The 19,958-nt window shown below is 42.8% G+C and overlaps 1 protein-coding gene across 16 annotated transcripts in view; it reads left to right on the top strand.

Annotated features, from left to right (window-relative positions):
• The window catches only part of PCDH15 (protocadherin related 15), a 331,935-nt gene that overhangs the window by 178,714 nt on the left and 133,263 nt on the right, over positions 1-19,958 (top strand). For all 16 annotated transcript variants that reach the window (XM_053984471.1, XM_053984472.1, XM_053984474.1 and 13 more), the window contains 3 exons: positions 2,778-2,984; positions 9,153-9,287; positions 11,554-11,703. In XM_053984471.1, coding sequence (XP_053840446.1) covers positions 2,778-2,984; positions 9,153-9,287; positions 11,554-11,703 — 492 coding nt within the window. The remainder of the gene's footprint in view (positions 1-2,777; positions 2,985-9,152; positions 9,288-11,553; positions 11,704-19,958) is intronic.

Below are 19,958 nucleotides of genomic sequence, written 5' to 3'. Positions count from 1 at the left end.
ATTTGAAATTCCTTGTTTCAAACAAAAGGCAAAAAGAAGTGGCTGCTTGCAAAGCTTCCTTCTTTTCCTTAAATAGTGGTGTCTTTGGAAACAGAAAAATGAAATTAATCCATCATTTTGACTGGCGAGCATGAAGGAAAACGGAAGTGATTTTGAGTGGAAATGCTCAGTGAGGAAGGACTCCTTTGCTTTGTTATTTTGGGCTCCAGGGTTTCAAATGTGAAGTCCAATTTTGGGAGCAAACAACTCTTTGTGTTTGGCTATGTGTAATTCTCAGCACTTCAACAAAGCCTGCAACATCTTCCTGGGTGAATATTCCTGCTTTTATCCCAGAATGAGGTCCAGGCTCACATGGACATTAAAGCAAGGCCATTATTGTGGTGTTTCAAGCTGTTCAGAAGATTGAGACCCTCTGTTGTTTGCATTTTCCTTTTTTTTTTTTTTTTTAGGATCACTTAAAGCAAGGAACATTAAGTGTTGTTATAAACTCACAGGGGTTGTATGGAAACTTAGGGGCAAGAAGGGACCGATTTTACTTGAAAAAGCAGAAGAAAAGAGTATTTAATGATGGACAACCATTGTTAGCCCTGTGGGGGAGAGACCTGGAGGGGCTGGAGCGTGGCCAGGGAAGGGAACAGAGCTGGGGAAAGGAACGGAGCCCCAGGAGCAGCTGAGGGAGCTGGGAAGGGGCTCAGCCTGGAGAAAAGGAGGCTCAGGGGGGACCTTGTGGCTCTGCACAACTCCTGACAGGAGGGGACAGCCAGGGGGGGTCAGGCTCTGCTGCCAGGGAACAGGGACAGGCCAAGGGGAAATGGCCTCAAGCTGTGCCAGGGGAGGCTCAGCTTGGACAGCAGCAGGAATTTCTGCATGCAAAGGGTGCTCAGGCCTTGGCAGGGGCTGCCCAAGGAGCTTTGGAGTGCCCATCCCTGGAGGTGTCCCAGGAAGGGCTTGAGGTGGCACTCAGTGCTCTGGGCTGGGGACAAGGTGGGCACTGGGCACAGATGGAACTCCATGATCCTGGAAGTCTTCCCATCCTAAGAGATTCCAGGATTCTGTGATTCCGTAATGTATCTCCTGATAAAGTAGAATCCCAGCAGTGTGTGTTGCTTGAGGAGCAGACTTTTTCTGGGTTTTTCTGTCCTGCTTTCAGTACCTTAAGTTGGGCAAAAATTCCATCTCAGGACATTTTGAGTTTGACCTCCCTCGGTCAGAAGCCAGAGTCCTGCCAGGTAATTTTGGTGATGTTGATTTTGACCCATGTAGTTTGTCTTCATTCTGTGGGGCATCGACTGGACTGGAGCCTGGGACATTTTTTCCTGTTGTTCAAGAGTAATCCACATATATTTAAAAAAGAAAAATCCATTTTTTCCTAAAATCTGGGAATGTTTTTTAATGGGTTACTTAAGGTGTTGTTGCCTCTTTTGAAGAAAATAACAGTTTTTATGCTTACATTTCTTTTTATTTGGACTAGAAGTTTTTAATACTTCTTTTTATTTAATAGAGTTTTTATCATTACCAAATTATTGCTGTTTTATAAGCAAAGAGAATTAACATTTTTTCTGACCAAGAAAAGATGTGTGAATAAGAAATGTTTAAAAACTTTGAAGTCAAAGGGGTTTTTCCAGACTGAGATTTCTTGGACTCTCCATTTGAAAAAGAGGAATTATCTGTTTGAAAGAGGTGAAATACCAGATTAGAAGTAAAACCTCTGCAAACAGAAAGTCCTGTTAACAACAGGAATTTAGGAATCTCTCTGTTGTGATCCAGGGTCTGTGTGAATCCAGATTTTGGGAATACAAATTTTGGCCATAGGAACAGGAAGCTCGCTTTCAATGCCCTACTGTTGTCTTGCTGCAGTGTCATGTGCAGGACTGTAATTAAAGCTGGTTTGCTTTATAAACTGGAGACCAAATTACTTTTCATCTCCTAATTGCCATGTTTCTTTGCTTTAATTAGTTGTTGGTTGGGAGGTTACAGGAAAAGAAAGCAGGATCATAGGTTTTTATAGGATTAGCACCCTGGCATGGATAATTAGTTCTTTTATCTTTAGGAAGTTTGAGAATAAGAGTAAATCAGGTGAAAAATATCAGGGAGTGACTCCTGGATTGAGATGTGGGGGTTATTTGTGGAAGTAAAGAATTTTGCTGGACACATCCAGAAATTCCCTGGCACACGATGCCCAGAGCAGCTGTGGCTGCCCCTGGATCCCTGGAAGTGTCCAAGGCCAGGCTGGATGGGGCTTGGAGCAGCCTGGGATAGTGGAAAGTGTCGTGCCCATGGCAGGGGTGGAATGGGATAAGCTTTATATCCCTTCCAACCCAAACCAGTGTGGGATTTAAAAATAGACAAAATCTAAATTAAAATCCCACTCAGGTAACGAGGTGGATTTGGGGAAAGAGGGAAAAAAAGGTGTCCATGTGTGCTATTCCCACCTTTTGGGTTTAACTCTCTTGCTGCTGCTGTGAGTTGTGCTGTACAATCAGCATTTCCAGTTTTCTTTCATGCCTCAGAGATTTTCCCAAAAGCCTCAGTCCTGAGAGTTTAAGGAGCTGTGTTTGCACAAGGATTGGTTTTCTTGTGACTGTGATAGAAGGTGATCCTGTTCTTGTGTCCTAGCTAATTTTTAGTTGGTATTTCTCTTTTCCATCATGTTGAATTCCATAGTAGGGGGACCTGAGAAAAAAAGTCAATTTTTTAACTGAATTACGACTCTTAAGTAGAACCATCCCGTCTCTGCTCATAACTGGGAACCTTTGATAAACGAGGTGATTTTTTAGGCTGAACAAGACAATGGCCATCCTCTCCCTGCCTTTGCCAATCTCCACATCGAGATCCTGGATGAGAACAACCAGAAGCCTTACTTCACAAGGTCTACCTACGAGGGCTTCATCCTGGAATCCTCCCCGGTGGGAACGACCATCTCGGATAACCGGAACCTGACCTCCCCCCTGCAGGTCGTGGTGCTGGACAACGACGTGGAAGAGGTACAGTTGGTTCTTTTGGGGTGGTTGCAGTTTTATTATTTTAAAAGTTCTTTTTTTTGTTTTTTTATTGAGACAAACCTATTTAGATCCATGAATACTAAAAAAAATTATCATCTTAATTTCATTATGATTTTTTGGTTCATTCGGAGTTCAAACAGGCTTGGAAGTGGATGTTTTCTGATCTGTGTTTTGCTCACCTCTCAGGAATACTCTGTTCTGTTCAAGGTGGTGAATGCTCAGTGCACAGAGGAATCAAAATGCATTATGTGACAGGGATCAGCCTGCCCCACACCATGGAAATGGGAGAGGGGAGCTCAGAGAGAAAGGAATTCCTCATTTGAACCAAAAAGAGGAAGAGGAATAAGAGGAAGAGCAGGAGGCTGAAAGTTCATTGCATTCTTTGCTCTGCCAGATGTTGATGTAACATTACTCAGAGTAGAAGTCAGGCATCTCCAGAGGAATAGTAACCAAGTAGTAACATCTATTTTGAGGCTTTCTTCTTGTTGTGGAGTTCTGCTCTCACTGGGAGAGAGAAAGAAACTCAGGTGGATTAACATCTAAATGAATATGAATGGAGAGGAGCTTTTTCAAGGGTGTGCAGTGATACAAGGGGGAATGGCTTCCCAGTGCCAGAGGGCAGGGATGGATGGGATATTGGGAAGGAATGTTCCCTGTGAGCCTGGGGGGGACCTGTGAGATTCCCAGAGCAGCTGTGGCTGTCCCTGGATCCCTGGAAATGCCCAAGGCCAGGTTGGCGCAGCCTGGGCAGTGGAAGGTGTCCCTGCCCATGGCAGGGGTGGCACTGGATGGGCTTTAAGGTCCTTCCAACCCAAACCAGTCTGGCATTCTGTGGCACACAGAGATCTGCCTGCAGCCAGATGGGATCAGCCTCCTCCTTGGGTGGAAATATTCCATGTTCCTGTTCCTTTGGCATCACCTGGTTCATGCACAGCCCTTTCCAAAGCCATGGCATGATGCAGGTGTCATATGGGTGTGAGAGAACCAGATGGAAGTGCCTGTGTTTCAATTCATGTGCCAGGGATTCACTGGGTGCTTCTAACCTGCTATGGACAGGAGAATTCACAGAATTCCAGCTGGGAGTGCAGCAATTGCACAGAGCTGCCATATAAAATGGCCAAACCCTAAAATTGCTCCTCATGGAGCTGGATGGGAGGGGGCTCAGGGTAGGATTGCTGGCAGAGGTAATGGTCATTAACTTCTGCAGGTCTCAGTGTCCTTATGGTTTCATTGTAGCTCAGTAAATTAATGTATTTAGGAATATATTTAAATTTAAGGATTGCTGATGAGACACTGAGATGAACCCCCTCTGTCCTGGTGCATCCCAGTTCCCAGTGGTGACTCTGGTCAGACATAATGAATTCTGCCTGCTAATTGAAATATTAAAATGACCCCATGTCCTCAGGTAAATGCAGAAAGAATTAACTGGCTCACTTAACTGGGTGTCTGAGGAAAAAAATGAACAAAACCCACTCCAAATTGAAACCCTGTGGGAATATAAGAGTCCTGCTATAAACCTTGCAGAAATTAATTTATAGATGGGACATTGCAAACAGACCTTTCAGTAGAGAAGCACTGCCAAGTGCTGATATAATTAAGTGCTCTGTTTAAATGGTATAAATTAAATTAAGTTACAGGAGTACCTTAAGACCTGAGCAAACCAAAGCTGAGATGAGGAACTTAAACTGTGTGAGCTGAGAGCTCTTTACATAAGGCTTCCCAAGCCTCTTTTTTTCCTTCCTCTTCAGTTTCCATGGGAGAGGATTCATTTATCCAGTGGTTAGGGTTGGTGGTAAAGCAGCACTGAGTAACAATCATGGAGTGGGAGGGACCTTAATGTCCATCCAGTGCCACCCCTGCCATGGGCAGGGGCACCTTCCACTGTCCCAGGTGCTCCAAGCCCCATCCAACCTGGCCTTGGCGTTTCTGGGTTATCTCATGCAGGACCCAATGATCTTTGTGGGTCTCTTCCACCTCAGGACATTGTGTTTCTCTGGTTTTTTTGTTTTTTTTTTTTTTTCAGAGAACTGGTGGGGCATGTGAAAGAATTTTACTTAAGGATGTCTTGGCAGCAAGACAAGCAAGCAGGCTTGTCTCAAGCAGGCAGAGCAAGTAATATATAAAATAAGTTTTAAATGCAGTTACAAGTGCAGGTTATGAATTTTCAATAATATATCTAAAGAAGGAAAAACAATATATATATATTTTTTTTTTAACCAGGAGAGCTGAAGCATTTTAAATACCAAAGTGTTTTTCTCTGATGTTTGCCTGATTGCTTCTATCACTCCCAGTTTTTGTTTGAAATTGTTTTGCAGTCAGTGCTCTCTCAAGGGGACAGTTCTGCTGACCCTGGGCAGCCCTGCTGTGACACTCCAACAGCTGTAATAACTCAGGAAATATCCTTCACAGAATGAAATAGCCCATTAATATCATTATTAAAACAAACAGAAGATTAAGGCAAAGACAAAAAGTTGCTTTCATTCCTATAGGATTTTTGAAGATCGGGGTTAAATTTTTTTTTCTCTTTACACTTAAGGAAAACCAGAAATATTAACACTGAATTGCACTGTGTGTCTTCCTTGATTATTTTAGGATGAATATCTCATGGTTTCTGCCTTCTGATACTCCCAGGGAACAACTCCTGCCCAATATCCCATCTATCCCTGCCCTCTGGCAGTGGAAGCCATTCCCTGTGTCCTGTGCCTCCATCCCTTGTCCCCAGTCCCTCTCCAGCTCTCCTGGTTGTTCCTTTAGGCTCTGCAAGGGGCTCTGAGCTCTCCCTGGAGCCTTCTCCTCTCCAGGCGAGCACCCCCAGCTCTCCCAGCCTGGCTCTAGAGCAGAGAGGCTCCAGCTCCCCATGGCCTCCTCTGGACTCACTCCAACAGATCCACACCTTTCTTGTGTTGGGAAGACAGAATTCCCCTTGCTTCCCCTCTACAAGGCTCTGGATCTCAGATTTTTCCAGTTGAACGTGGGAAAGATTTTCTCCTTTCATTCAGAAACAAGGACAGATGCTGGAAACAGCTTTCCAACAAAACAAATTTTTCATGGACGTTTCAGTGCTGATCATCCTCCACTTGAAAATGTTGGAGAACTCAGCTGTGCCATCAAAGTGTCTTTGTTGTCACTGCAGCTTTTAGAGGATGAGTCTGTGCTGCAAATTATGAAGTCTGAGCAGTTTGGGTACTCTTGGAACTTGTTCTGGCTGCCCTGGAGAATTTCACAACCAAATTGACCCTGTCCAAAAACTTTTGGGATTGTTGAAACACGCACAGAATTTATACTTTCGTCTGCTCAGTCTTGGCAATATCATCATTATCCCCAATAGTTTTGGTTTCATCTTCATCAGTTTTAGAAAACTGTTTGCTTTGGGCAGAGTTGTAACCCCTGGTGGGATGTGAGGAACAGCAGGAATGGAACATCCACGTCCATGCAGGAGTTTCTCCAAAGAGTTTTCAAGCAGAACACACTTGAGCCCAGGAATTGTTTATTGGGTGCAGCATTTTGTGTGTCTCATTTTGTTGGGTTTTTTTGTCTGTAACCACGAATCCCCCAAATGTTCTGCTGTCCCTCCGTCCCAGGTTTGTGCTTCCTCAAGTGTTCATTTTGTGTTTTCCTTTATAGGTCCCACCAGGTGCCTTCCCCGTAGGTATTGGGTGTTATGTGTGCAAAACACCTTTTTTGGATTTAATTGTGTGATTTTTTCCTTTCTTTCCTCCCTCATTTCTCCCTGCCCTGATGGTGTTTGAGGCTGGGACTCTCCCTTGGTTTGTGAAGCCTGCAAAGAGACATTTAAACACATTGGACCCAATTTAGGGCATAAAGTCATGCATTGTGGTTGATTAATGTTCATTAAATTATTACAAGTCTTCAAAGACATCCTGAGTATTACAAAAGTGCTTTTTTAAATTCAAAAGCACCTCAGGTTTGAACTATGTGCTTGAAATGCTCCTTGCAGGTTGCATGTGAACTCTTGTGTGGATTGTGATCATTTTCTACTTAAAATTCCACATTAAACAATTTATCAGAGACCAGCCTTGTCTCCATGACCCAGTAATGTCACCAGAAATCACAATGCTGAAATCCACACCCCAAAATAAAATTATTAAAAAAAAATAAATTATTGATAATTGTGTTGGCAGTGTAGCTGGAGTTGTTCTCTCTCACATTAAATGTTCAGTTAAGCCAAGCTGACTTTTCAGGCAGCATAAAATGGGATAATAATATCCAAGATCCCTGACAATAATGTCAAATATCCCTGGTAATAATGTCCAAGCATAACAATGCTTTTCCAGATGAAGGGAATAAATTGCTCAGTGGCACTGACATGCCTGGGAGGTGGTAAAATAAGCATTGATTGCTGTAAAGGCTATTACCTTCCATATTAGGAGAACATTTCTAAGACAAGGATAGCAAAGGAATAGGACACATTACTTACTCCAGGAGGGTTTGGGATCTCCATCATTGGCTTTTCTGAGGAATAAATCAGGAAAAAAGTGCTGTTTATTAGTGTTCAAAAGGACATGAAAGCAAGAACTGCAACACTAACTAGGGTTTTGTAAATTAAATTCTTAACGGACTTTATAATGTCTACAAAGTGAGCAATTATGGGCAATTACCTAAGTTTTCCTGGAATGAAGAGGTTGCTGTTTGCATTGCTGGCTGTAAAATGGATTTTCATTTTCCTGGGAGCTGCAGTTGCAGCTTTAGGCACTGAGGAACCACTGGTGTGGAACACTTGGATAATTCTTTCCCATGGCTTCCTGGAATGTTTTCTCATTTAAATTGTGGAATATTTGCTTTTTGGGATTTGATTTGGCTTGTTTAAAGCAGTTTCTGTCTGTCCTGGTGCCACCTGGTGCAGGTTAGGGTTGGGGACCTGTCCTGTGTTCCCAAGGATTTTAATCCTCCAGGAATGGCATTAATGGAGTGATTCTTCCAGAAGAGCTTTGGATTCAGAAAGAGTTCAGAAAAGTTATGTTCCTTTGGGGATTTTTTACTGAATTCAGCTTTTCTCCTCTTGGGATTGTTTCTAGAATTCAGCTGGCTCTCCCTACAGCCTCCTCTGTAGGGATGGGATTTGCAGAATGACGTTGGGAAGCAGCTGGTAAAATCCTGGATTTTCTGTCATTGCTCGTTCCACTCCTCTGGTTCCTCATCTCCACATTCCTGGGGCAGTTTAAAGCAGTTTTTATAGGACTTGTCTCCCAGCCTTTTGTATTTTCCTGGAATTTGCATTCCCCTACCAACAGAAACAAATTGTAACTCATGAGCGAGAGCAGCAGGAAGTCAGGTTAAATCAACCAGATTATGGACAAGCATTCAAAAAGTTTTTTGAATACTTCTGTTATTAGTTATTATTCTGTTATTATTATTACTTGTTCTTGTTGTGGGCAACAAGAAGAAATGTAGTTTGTTTGAAAATTTGACTCATGTAGAGCCTAATCAGTTAAATAACTCAAAAACACCTTGAAAGAGGTGGAAATCAGGAGTGACCCAAGCCCTCAAGAAGCCATAAGTAAATTTAAAGGCTTTTTACCTTAAAATGTTACTTTTCAGTTCATTTATTATGTTTTCCCCCCAACAACTGAGAGGTTCCTAATTCTGCATCAATACATTTGGATTCTTTCTGGGACCTAAAGAGACCCCCTGAGCTGCCTCTATTTCCTGAAATACTTCACCACATGTCATTCTCTTTGTTCAGTGCACCAACCCAGATGTTTCATTGCTCTGTTAATCAAGTTCAGCTTCTTTGGGGTTTTAATATGAAGATAAATGCTTGAATCTGGTTTCTTATATTAAGAATCTATATAATCATATATTATGTGTCTGGCTTAAAAAGTACTGGTTTATGGGGGAAAAAAGGCACTTATTTAAAACCACTACAATACTTGTTTGCAATTGGATTTTCTTAATCTAGTGGTTTTTAATACATTTTTCATCAAGAAGATTAGGTTTTTAGGCCAGCAGTGATTCTATTTTTTCTTACCTTTTTTTTTTACAGGTTTTAGATTTGTAGTCACAGCATTTGTGCTTATTTAGGTTTCAACTAAAACAAGGACTTGCTGCGAGTTGGAGACTTAATTGGAGATTTAATGTCCCTCTGAATTTATAATAAAATGCTTTTTTTACCCTTGATATTGTTGAAAGACCAAGGATCCACAGCTCCATCTCTTCCTGAACGACTACACCACGTTTTTCACTGTGACTCAGAGTGGAATCACCCGCTACCTCACCCTGCTGCAGCCCGTGGACAGGGAGGTCCAGCAGATCTACACCTTCTCTGTAAGTTAAAAGAATACAACTCTGTCACATCCAAAAGCTATTTATCTCCAAGTTTCATAGCAAAATTGAAAGGTCTGCTCATTATAGTGGCCCCTGTTGTGGGCAATTATTATCTGTAGGGTGTAAATTTCCATCAGACATCAGCACCGCATCGTTTATTTTTTTGCAAATGGAAAAATGATGATTCCTGAACAAAAATCTTGCTCAGACATAAAACAATAAAGCCACAGGTTAATGAAAGGAGAATACGAGAAAACATGGCATCATTTCTGTGCCTCTGACAGGTATCCAGAGGTTTAGGTTGGATATTAGGAAAAATGTGTTCACTGAAAGGGTTGTCCAGCCCCAGCACAGCTGCCCAGGGCAGTGGTGGAGGCATCATCCCTGGAGGGATTTAACAGAGGTGAGGATAGAGCATCTGGGGACATGGGGCAGTGGTGGCCTTGGCACTGCTGGAGGAATGGTTGGACTCGATCTTGGAGATCTTTCCAACTAAAAGGAATTTATGATTCTATGCTGATCAACTCAAGGCTCTTCTTTAGAATATAACTGCTGCAAAACATTATAACATATTGCAGTAATTATATATGCTAGAATTCATTAATTCTTATTAATTAATAATTTATTATTAATAATGTTATAATTATAATTATCATTAATTAATATTAATATATATTAATTGTTTCTTATTAATATTGCATTATAGATAATATAACATTACAATATTCAAATATAATTTTCTGCAAAACAAACTCTGCATCCATAGAGCTGCAAGTAAATAAAATCCTCTGCCTTCTGCTTTGTTAACAAAATACTACCATGCCTTGAGGATGTTGTCTGGGGTTTTGCCCCCACAAAAATGTAATTACCTAATCTGTCTTACCCAATCAGCACAGTGTCCCAGTATTTTGTTTATCAGCTGCTCAGAAGAGAGAGAGCAGTGAAGGATGAGTTGGTTGAGAGCAGCTTTTTAGATTCTCCTGCCAGCACTTTCTCCATGGCCCCAGGATTGGTGCCTGTTCCTCATCCCAGAGCAGGATCTGAGCCCTCTTTTTTATTCCTGGCCTTGTTTTTCTCATTGCCTTTTTCTCCTCATCCCTGGAGCCAGGAATATGAGACTTATCTTGGGCTTCTTGCTTTATTTTTGTCCCAAAAAAAAAAAAAAAAAAAAAAAAAAAGCTGACAGAAAGCACAGCCAGTAGTATTAAAAAAAAGAGGGGGGGGAAAAAGCTTAAATGGATTTAGTATTCCCTCAGGTTGTGGGTGAACCCCTTAACAGCCCCACAGAGATTTGGAAATGGGCTGTAGGCAAACCCAGTCCTTCTCCAGGGGTTCCCACTCTGTGCCTCCCTACTTTCTGTCCATTTTCATTGGAAAGGAGAGCTCAGACTTCCTCTGTGGAATAAGAAGAACCTCCAGCTCTGTAATTCCCACCTCAAAATGTTGTCTGGGAGGTCTGATGCCTTGAGAAGGCTGCCCTAGCACAGAGGCTAAAAAGAGTTAAAGAATAAAGCAGGGATTTATTAAAAGGATCTCCTCAATGGCTCCACCTTGGGCAGCACAAGAGCCCAGCCAGGTCCACACCCAGGGCCACACCCAACCAAAATGGTCATAAAATGCACGACCGCTCACGGGCCCTCTCACTTTTAGAAGTTCTGCTCCATTTGCATATTGGAGTTAATTGTGCAATTACAGCTTTAGCCCGTGAACTCCCATCCTTCTTGTTTTTCTCTCTTCAGCCCACATTGTTTGTGCTCTTGGGCCTGAGATCTGGATCATTTGTCCTTGGTCCCCAGCTAGAGAAGGAATTGTTTTGTCTCCCTACTCTGTGAAGAGAGCTCACCGTCCCTTAATGTGAAGCTCAAACCCACACACTAAAGCAGCACAGAATCTGAAAAATATAAAAGCTAAAACCTGAGGCATCAAGTTTAACAGAGCTCCTGGGTGTAGTGATACCCAGGTGAGACTCTATGAACTCAACAGCTCCAATCCCAGCCCCATCCCTGGAAAATTCCAAGTTATTCCTTCTCACTTCTACACTGGAAAGGTTTGGATGCGTTTGCTTTGCTAATGCCCTGAGTCTTGCACGTGCAGGCTCAAGATCTGCTGATTCCTCCTGTAACTGTAAATGCAGAGAGAAATAAAGTGCTGATTTTGGGTTGTCAGGCTGTATTTTCTCCTGTTGGGATTGGATTTCTCTTGGAACTGTACATAGAACACACCATTAAAATACCTTCCTGTCTTGCTTTTTTTTATCCCTTTGAAGATGACAGCTTCTGATGGAGTCCAGGAGAGTGTCCCAGTGACTGTCAACATCCTGGTGATCGATGCAAACGATAATTCCCCAACCTTCTCCAACATTTCCTACAATGTCAAGATCTATACGGATATGAAGCCTGGGGAAGGTGTTATAAAGGTAATTTCAGGGCTTTTATTACCTTTGTTAACTCACTTTTTGTTAGCAGTTCATGCCTTTTTCATCTCAATTGGGAATGCATTGAAACTAACTGGAAATGAAGTTTGTGTATCTGCATCCACTTCATTAACTAAATATCTATTCAGAATTGCTAATACTAAATGTTAGGCCTGTTCTAGCTGTAGAGATGCAGCTCAGCAACTCCCTCTGAGGTTGCAAAAAAAAATTTCAGCTGAAAAATCTCAAAAGAAAAAGAAAAATCTCCTTTATTGGCAGGACATTGAGATAAAACATTTTGGGACAAGAGGTAAGCAGTGGAGTAGGCCATAACCAAGAGTATTTTCCCATGCCAGAAAACCTGCTGGTTTTTGCACGTTTGTTTGTAGAGCAAATGAGCAATGAAAAATGGGTTGAACACGGGCCCAGAGAGAAGCAGTTTCAATTAAATTTCGCCAGCACTGATTTGTGTTTTAGTGCAGGACTGGAGGTGAATCCTGGTGACTTTGAAATTAAAGGAAAAAGCCTCTTTTTGTGTAATTCTTCCAAGATCTTAGCCCTGCTCAGAGTGCTGCCAGTCCAGATGGATGAGAAGACAAGATGCAATTGGTGGCTTTCCAGAGTAGTTGAAGGCAGTGGGAACATTGGGAAAATAAGTATAAAATGCCATTTTCTGAACTGTAATCAGGAATTAATTTGAGTGTAGTAGTGCTGAGGAGATGCTTCAGAAAATGGCATTTTCTGTCCCTCCTGTCCCTCTTGAGCTGTACTTGTGCCTTTGTATCTTCAGCTCTTCCTTTGTGTTGTTTTGTCCCCTCATCAACTTGGGCCATGAGTGTCCCTATCAGGGACAGCCACAGGATCATTTCCAGCAAGATTTGAGGGAAAGAGAAAAGTTTGAAGCATAGTTAAATTCCTTTAAATGCTGCACAAGGCTGGGTGGAAACACGACAGCAAATACTGTTGTCCTGAAGGAGCCAGGGAGCACAAGGCAGAAAATGTTGCTAAATGAGATTTCTGCTGGGGAAAAAGATTGTTTTCTACTCAAAGTTGGCCTTGAGGATGTTCTGAGCTGCCTGAGGTGTGTTAATGGTACCTGGGATGAAGCAGAGCAGCTCCTTGGCCTGTCTGAAGCTGCTGGAGTGTTTCTGTGCTGAGAGGGAAGGTGCTGCTCCCCAGCTCTTCAGACACATCCTGGTGTTGCAGCTGCAAACATATTCCAAGCCTGGAGGCTCTCAAAGAGCAGGAGGACACACTTCTTAGGAAAACTGAGCCAGAACAGGTTATTTGGGAAAGGAATAATGGGGAAGTTGGGCCTTTAGCTCACCTCTGCTAAAAAATTTAAATTCCCAGAATGAAGTTTTCCCAAATCCATACTTCAGTCAGCACCTACTTGCAGGTTTTCTGAGTTTATAATCTGGTCAGAGGGAGGAGGTAGAAAATTCTGGCTCGTTTGGGAGAGGAGTTGTTTTTCAACTCATCCCACATTACCAGGTGAGTTTCTCAATTACCCACTTAAAAATAAAAAGCAAAGGGTCAGGTCAGGATTTCAGTGGACCGGTGATGATGCCAGAAATAAAGAGGGCCCATCACAGGAAGGATTTGGAGCTGCTGGAGAGAGCCCAGGGGAGGCACCAGGATGAGCAGAGGGGTGGAGCAGCTCTGCTGGGAGGAAAGGCTGGGAGAGCTGGGATTGTTCACCTGGAGAGGAGAAGCTTTGGGGTGACCTCAGTGTGGCCTTGCAGGGCCTGAAGGAGCTCCAGCAGAGCTGGAGAGGGACTTGGGACAGGACACAGGAGTAGCTTCCCAGTGCCAGAGGGCAGGGATGGATGGGATATTGGGAAGGAATTGTTCCCTGGGAGGGTGGGCAGGGCCTGGCACAGGGTGCCCAGAGCAGCTGGGGCTGCCCCTGGATCTCTGGAAGTGTCCCAGGCCCAGCTGGACAGGGCTTGGAGCAGCCTGGGACAGTGGAAGGTGTCCCTGCCATGGCAGGGGTGGGATTGGATGTGCTTTGAGGTCTCTTCCAATCCAAACCATTCCATGATTCCCTGATCCGGATTTTGGGCAGCTGCATTCTTTGCTCAATAAAATACCTATAAATATATATGTATACTTCATATATGTAAAGGCTTTATAAGACTGTCTCAAAGGCCAAATGGAAGTTTCTTTCCCATTTTTTGAACCCTGGCACAGTGATTTCCAGGGGTACTCATCTTGTCTCCATGAAGAGCAAAGTCATCCTTTACCCCACCCTCCCTCCTGGGATCAGGGTCCTTTGGGATCCTCTCCTGGGAGAGGACGCTCATCTCTGCCAGTTCCCAGAGGAAAATGAGTTTATAAAACTACTTTGTCCTATCAGAGAAAAGCAGGTTAGAAACAGAACACTAACCTCAGAGTGTCTGAACTGTCTCATAACCATCTATAAAAATCAGACTGATTTTCAGCCACTTAGCTTTTATTATCCTTAGGGCACTATTCTTCTATTTCTTATATTTTTTTCCAAAGTGCAGTTGCATTAAAAAGGTACAAATAAAATGGACAAATAACCCCAGTATGTGCTTTCTTGCTGCCTCATTTTGTAGGACATTGTTTTGACTTTACTCCTGAAAAAAACCCCAAAACATAATAGCTTTTAAGTTACTTGGGTTTTCTGTCTGGTAAAAATAAAGGAAATTTTTAAAATTTAAAAATAAAGGAAATTTTACAATTCTTAGGTTCTGCTTGAAAATTACCACAAATAGCAGGCAAATATATTCATTACAAGCAGAATTGAATTTTTCCCCCTTTATTCCTTTCTGCCTGGATGATTAGACCAAAGACTTTTCCTTCTTTCCCTGTTGCCTTTCAGATAAATGAAAAACCAGGTTTTATTTTATTTCAGTTGTCTCCTCTCATACTTGTGAAATTTTTTTCAGCCCTTTGCCGAGGAGATTTAAGTTTAAATGTCTGTGTATTTTGCTCCTTTCAGCCTGAAAATTTCTCATTTTTCCTTCTCCTTTCATAGGTATTTTATTGTGCTCCCTGAGAGTTTCTCAATTGAGAAATCTGTACTTTAAAACAGTTAAATGTGGTAAATAATAACTGTCACTAGAAAGATTATTAACAGTAAACCTAGTAAAGTACATAATTCCATCATTTTTATGTTATTATATTTTTGCTGCCCAGATTTCCATTTTTTCACTGCTCTGACTCAGATATTGAAATGAGTTGCACACTGATGGGTGGGGCTTGTAGCAGCAGTGCACCAAAATTTCATCTCAATAATTTAAATCCACTGTTTTTCTTTAGACAGCTCTCATTTTTATATTCAGGAGGCAGGAATAGGGAATATTGAGCAGGGAAATGGGAGCACTGGGAAGGGACAGACAGAGGGTGAAAAAAAAAATATTATTCACCTAAATCTTGGCCCATGAGGAGAGTTTCTTTATTTTGTCTTTACAGGAAAACTTGTGGACTGCCCTTAAATGTAGTTCATGGAATGGTTTGGGTGGGAAGAGGCCTTAAAGCCCATCCATGTCCACCCAGCTGATCCAGTGCCACCCCTGCCATGGGCAGGGACACCTTCCACTGTCCCAGGCTGCTCCAAGCCCCATCCAACCTGGCCTTGGGCACTGCCAGGGATCCAGGGGCAGCCCCAGCTGCTCTGGGCACCCTGTGCCAGGCCCTGCCCACCCTCCCAGGGAACAATTCCTTCCCAATATCCCATCCATCCCTGCCCTCTGCCAGTGGGAAGCCATTCCCTGTGTCCTGGCACTGCAGGCCCTTGTCCAAAATCTCTCTCCATCTTTCCTGTAGTCACTTCGGGTCCTGGAAGGTCACAATTTGGTCACCCCAAAACTTCTCTTCCCCAGGCTGAACAATCTCAGTTTTGCTCTTCTTACATCTTACCTCAAATTATCCACATACCTTAATTTCTCCCTAATTTCCTGGTGCAGTGGCAAGACTCTGGTTCAGGGGCTTTCTTCCAAGAACAATTAAATAATTCCCTGATTGGAAATAGAGAATGAAATACGCAGGGGATCAGTGCCCCATTCCTCACTGAAACAATTTTGTCTGTTAGCACCAGTACAAACTAATTTTAAAGGTCCAGCTTAGCCTAAGTTCTTGATTTACAGCTCTTAAACATGCATTGTGCCATAAAAGAGCAGGACAGTTTAGTGGAAATCTTAAGATCATGGAATATCCACAGCTGGAAGGTACGCACAGGGGTCATGGATCCATCTTGGCTCATTAGGTGATTTTTTGTATTTTGTCTTTACAGGAAAACTTGTGGACTGGCCTTAAATGTAATTCGTGGAATTACATTTACTTTACAAGGGATCCAACCGCTGCCCAGCCAGTCCCACCCTGTGCATCCCTGGAAATGTTGTCCAAACACTCCTTGGGGCTGTGACCTGTTCCATGCCTGACCACTCCTGAATATTTCCCTAAACCAATCCTCTCAGAACTCATCTCCAAACCCCACTTCATCTTTTGTTTACATGTTTATTTGCAACCTTTTGCCTTCTGCCTGTCAGGTAATTAATTTCCATCTCCAAAGCAAACCTGCTTAGCAGAGAGAGAAAAGAAAACCAGGCTGTGTTTGCATTGCTCAGCCAATGTCCCTGCAGACTCAAGGAAAAAATAACAGATTGAGGCTTGATGAAATGTCTGAGTGAGATAATGAAAAAGTATTTTAACCTACTCAGAGATCATTATGTGTGGTTGACTCAAGTTCAGGAATATCTCCATAACAATCTTGAATTTTTCCATCACACTGAATCTGGTGAAAGCTGCTGGGAATGTTGGTCACCACTTTATCTGTCAAGGGCTGGGTGACCACAAATGTTGCTCTGAGAAGGCTTCAAGTCAGACATTGAAGCCCAGTTTCCTCCAGTAATGAAGTGAGTCTGAGCAGGGTTTATATCATAACCAACATGTGGCTTTGTAAGCTTAAGGCCATCCTCCTAAGCTTAAGAACATCCTTTTCCTCCCAACAGAACCATTCCTAAACTTCCTTTCCCTCCCAAGAAAACCACTCCTAAATCTCCTCTCCCTCCCAAGAAAACCACTCCTAAGTATTCCTTTCCTCCCAAGAAAACCACTTCTTGCTGCAGCAGAATCCAAACCTTTTTTGCCAAACTTTTAGTACATTAAATGTTGATGCAATGGAGCTGATCCTGCTGGATGAAAATTTCTTAGCAGAATAAATGAAACCTTGTTTTGTTCATCTCCCTTTATATTTTAGCCCCTGTTTCTAAATCTTGTTAACTATGGAGCTCTATCGGGCTGGGACAGCTGGAGATGGGATTTCTGGAATCATATATTATGGCAGCAGTTAAACTTGAATTCTATTTAATCCCAGGTTTGATTCCTGGTTTTGCCCACAAAATGTTTTTCAAATCTCTTCTCTTTCCAAGCATTCTGTATTTGTAGGTTTAATTAACCTTCTTAAATCTGTGTGCTTGTGTAGTCAATTAATTTTCCTTTTTCATGTCGTCACAGTAAAAACTGGCCTGGTTCCAAATCCTGCCATTAAATCCTCAGGACCCTGTATTTTGCATAAAGGCTTTATTTATCTTTTTTGTGTGTTTGTGTTTCTGTTACTTTTGAAGTTCAGCAGACAAGGTTTTTACAGCTCTGTCACTTGGGTGGATAATTATTCTCTGCGAGGTTAATTAACACACCCAGGTATGTATAGAAACTATAGAAGGTGTGATTAAATTGCAGTTTTCATAGCATGGCTCCTTCAGAATTCCAAAGGAAGTAAGAGAATGAGGTAGATAAAAAAAAAAACAACTTACACAAATATTTATTTCTTTATAAATTTTGAAGAGATGACTTCTGTTCCATGATTTTTGGGGCATTTCAAGCATTTCTCCTATGTTCACTATACAATGTGTCCCAAAATGCCATAGGAGATGAATTAAGATTTGTTTTTAAAGCTATTGTGGGCTTAGTTCTCGGTTTGGAGAATATTAATGACTTTCTATATGAAATTTTGTATTTCACTGAGCCTTTGTGCATAAAGAATCAAGATTATCTTAGAAACCAGTTATATCCCTGAATTTTTCCCTTGAAGTGTCCAAGACCAAGCTGGATGGGCCTCTGAGCAGCCTGGTCTAGTGGACACTGCCCATGGAACTGGATGAGCTTTAAGGTCCCTTCCAACCTAAACCATTCCATGAATTCACATCCTCCCCTTGGTGCTCAATGTTGTGTGCAAATGGGATTAACTCAGATACTGCAGCTTTGGGGTTTATTCTTGTTTTAGTGGCAAGGTTTGGTTTCTGCTATTTTGAATCTTCAGACATCTTTGGGCAAAGGTATTTTGATAGTTCCAGGTGGTGGTTTGGCAGTTGTTAGGTGGTGGTTTGGCACTTTTAGGTGTTTCTTTGACAATTTTAGGTGTTTCTTTGGCAGTTTTGAGTGGTGGTTTGGCAGTATTAGATGGTGGTTTGCAGTTGTAGGTGGTGTTTTGGCACCTGTAGGTGTGTCTTTGGCAGTTCTGGGTGGTGGTTGGCAGCTTTAGGTGGTAGTTTGGGATGCTGGTTTGGCAGTTGTAGGTGGTGATTTGGCAGATTTGGGTGCTGATTTGGCAGCCTTGGGTGGTGCTGTGGGAAGCTGTGAGCTGCTGAAGTTGATGTGATGCTGCACTGATCGATAAATGATTTTCTATCATAGAATGGCAGGGCCATCAGGGAGTTCCTGTCCCTGACTCCAGGTGTCACAAGGTGACAAGAGAGGCCCAGAGGCACAGGTGAGGCTGCTGTTGCTGTTTGTTGGCCTTGCCTCAGGGAGTGGCTGTTGATCCTGCCTTGGTCTCGCAGTCGGTGCTGAGGTTTTCCATCACTGCTGACATCCAGTGCTGCCATCCTCCATCCCTGCTGCCCCAGAGCAGGAGTGTTTGTGTCAAGAAAGCCAAGGCAGAGACCTTTGAATTTTCCTCCTCACACTGGGATCCCTGCAGGGATCCTTCCAGAGGCTGGGATTACTTTGGACATCCCAGGAAAGCTCTGCTTTCACCCCTGCTGGTGCCCTTTCCCATTCCCCACCTCATACTGTTCGCCTGGAGCTGGGAGCAGCAGGGAACCCCATGGTGCCATCATTCCCTGTAACTTCCACTGCTGGCTGTTGGCAGCTGGATGCACAGCTGGATGCTGCAGCCTCTGGATGTTCCAGTGCTGCTCAGACCTCTTTGTCATTCCTTGTGCTGTTTGAGGAAATGTCCTGTGGAATGCAAAGTCAGTTGAGGAACCTGTGTATCAGCAAAACAACTCCTAAAGGAGGAAGAGACAACAAGACCAGGTTGAACAGGGCTTGGAGCAACCTGGGATAGTGGAAGGTGTCTCTGGCCATGGCAGGGTGTGGAATGGGATGAGCTCTAAGGTCCCTTCCAACCAAAACCACTCTGGGATTTTCTTCCATGATTCACTAAAAGCAAATATATTCCCTGGGCTCTAATTCCTGGCCAAGTGTGTATTTGATTTAGCATGGCTCACTACAGAAATGGAATAAACCCACTGCCTTTCCCAGGGGAAGGGAAGAAACCCCTCATTTCATTATGTTCACCATTAGAATTTGGGTCCAATACCAGGATTTAGATTTTTCTCAAGGGATTTAAAGACAACATGGCACTTGGGAACATGGGTTAGTGGTGGCCTTGGCAGTGCTGGGTTAACAGTTGGACTCGACCATTTTAGAGGGCTTTTCCAAGCTGAATGATTCCATGATTCCAAGTGTGTATCCATATGGGAACAGCTGCCATTTCCCTTCCCCTTGGCTGCCACAGCCATAGGTGCATATAAACACAAACATTGCTCTCCAGCTCTGCACGAGGAGGGCTTGGAATGCCATGCCTGGACATGACACTTCCTGGCACTACCAGGGCTGTCACCTGGAAAAGTGGAGAGAAGGATGGGAAATAAATGAATACAAACCTTTCATTACTATTGAAAGACAAAAAGATGTCAAAGAAGACAAAAAATATCTTCTTCTCCCATGTGCGTTTAGAGAAAGTCTTATATATTCCAACCCACAGAGAGTAAACTCGGTCTAAATATATTTCTTAATTTGTATCTTAAAATAATTGGCTTGCAATCTTTAGCAAGCTGTTTTTCTCTACTTCATGATGTTTTTACATCTATTACTGTTCATTTCAGCTGTATCTTTGTTGTGCAGTGCTTAGAAATTCCTGCGTGAGTTCCAGATGTCTGAGCTCCCCTCTCCTCCTCCCGAATCCTTCCCAGAGGCTGTGGAAGTGGCCCCTGCTGACCCTA

Source organism: Vidua macroura, chromosome 8, assembly GCF_024509145.1.
Source record: "Vidua macroura isolate BioBank_ID:100142 chromosome 8, ASM2450914v1, whole genome shotgun sequence".
Lineage (NCBI taxonomy): Eukaryota > Metazoa > Chordata > Aves > Passeriformes > Viduidae > Vidua > Vidua macroura.
This window is presented reverse-complemented; position numbering and strand designations above follow the sequence as displayed.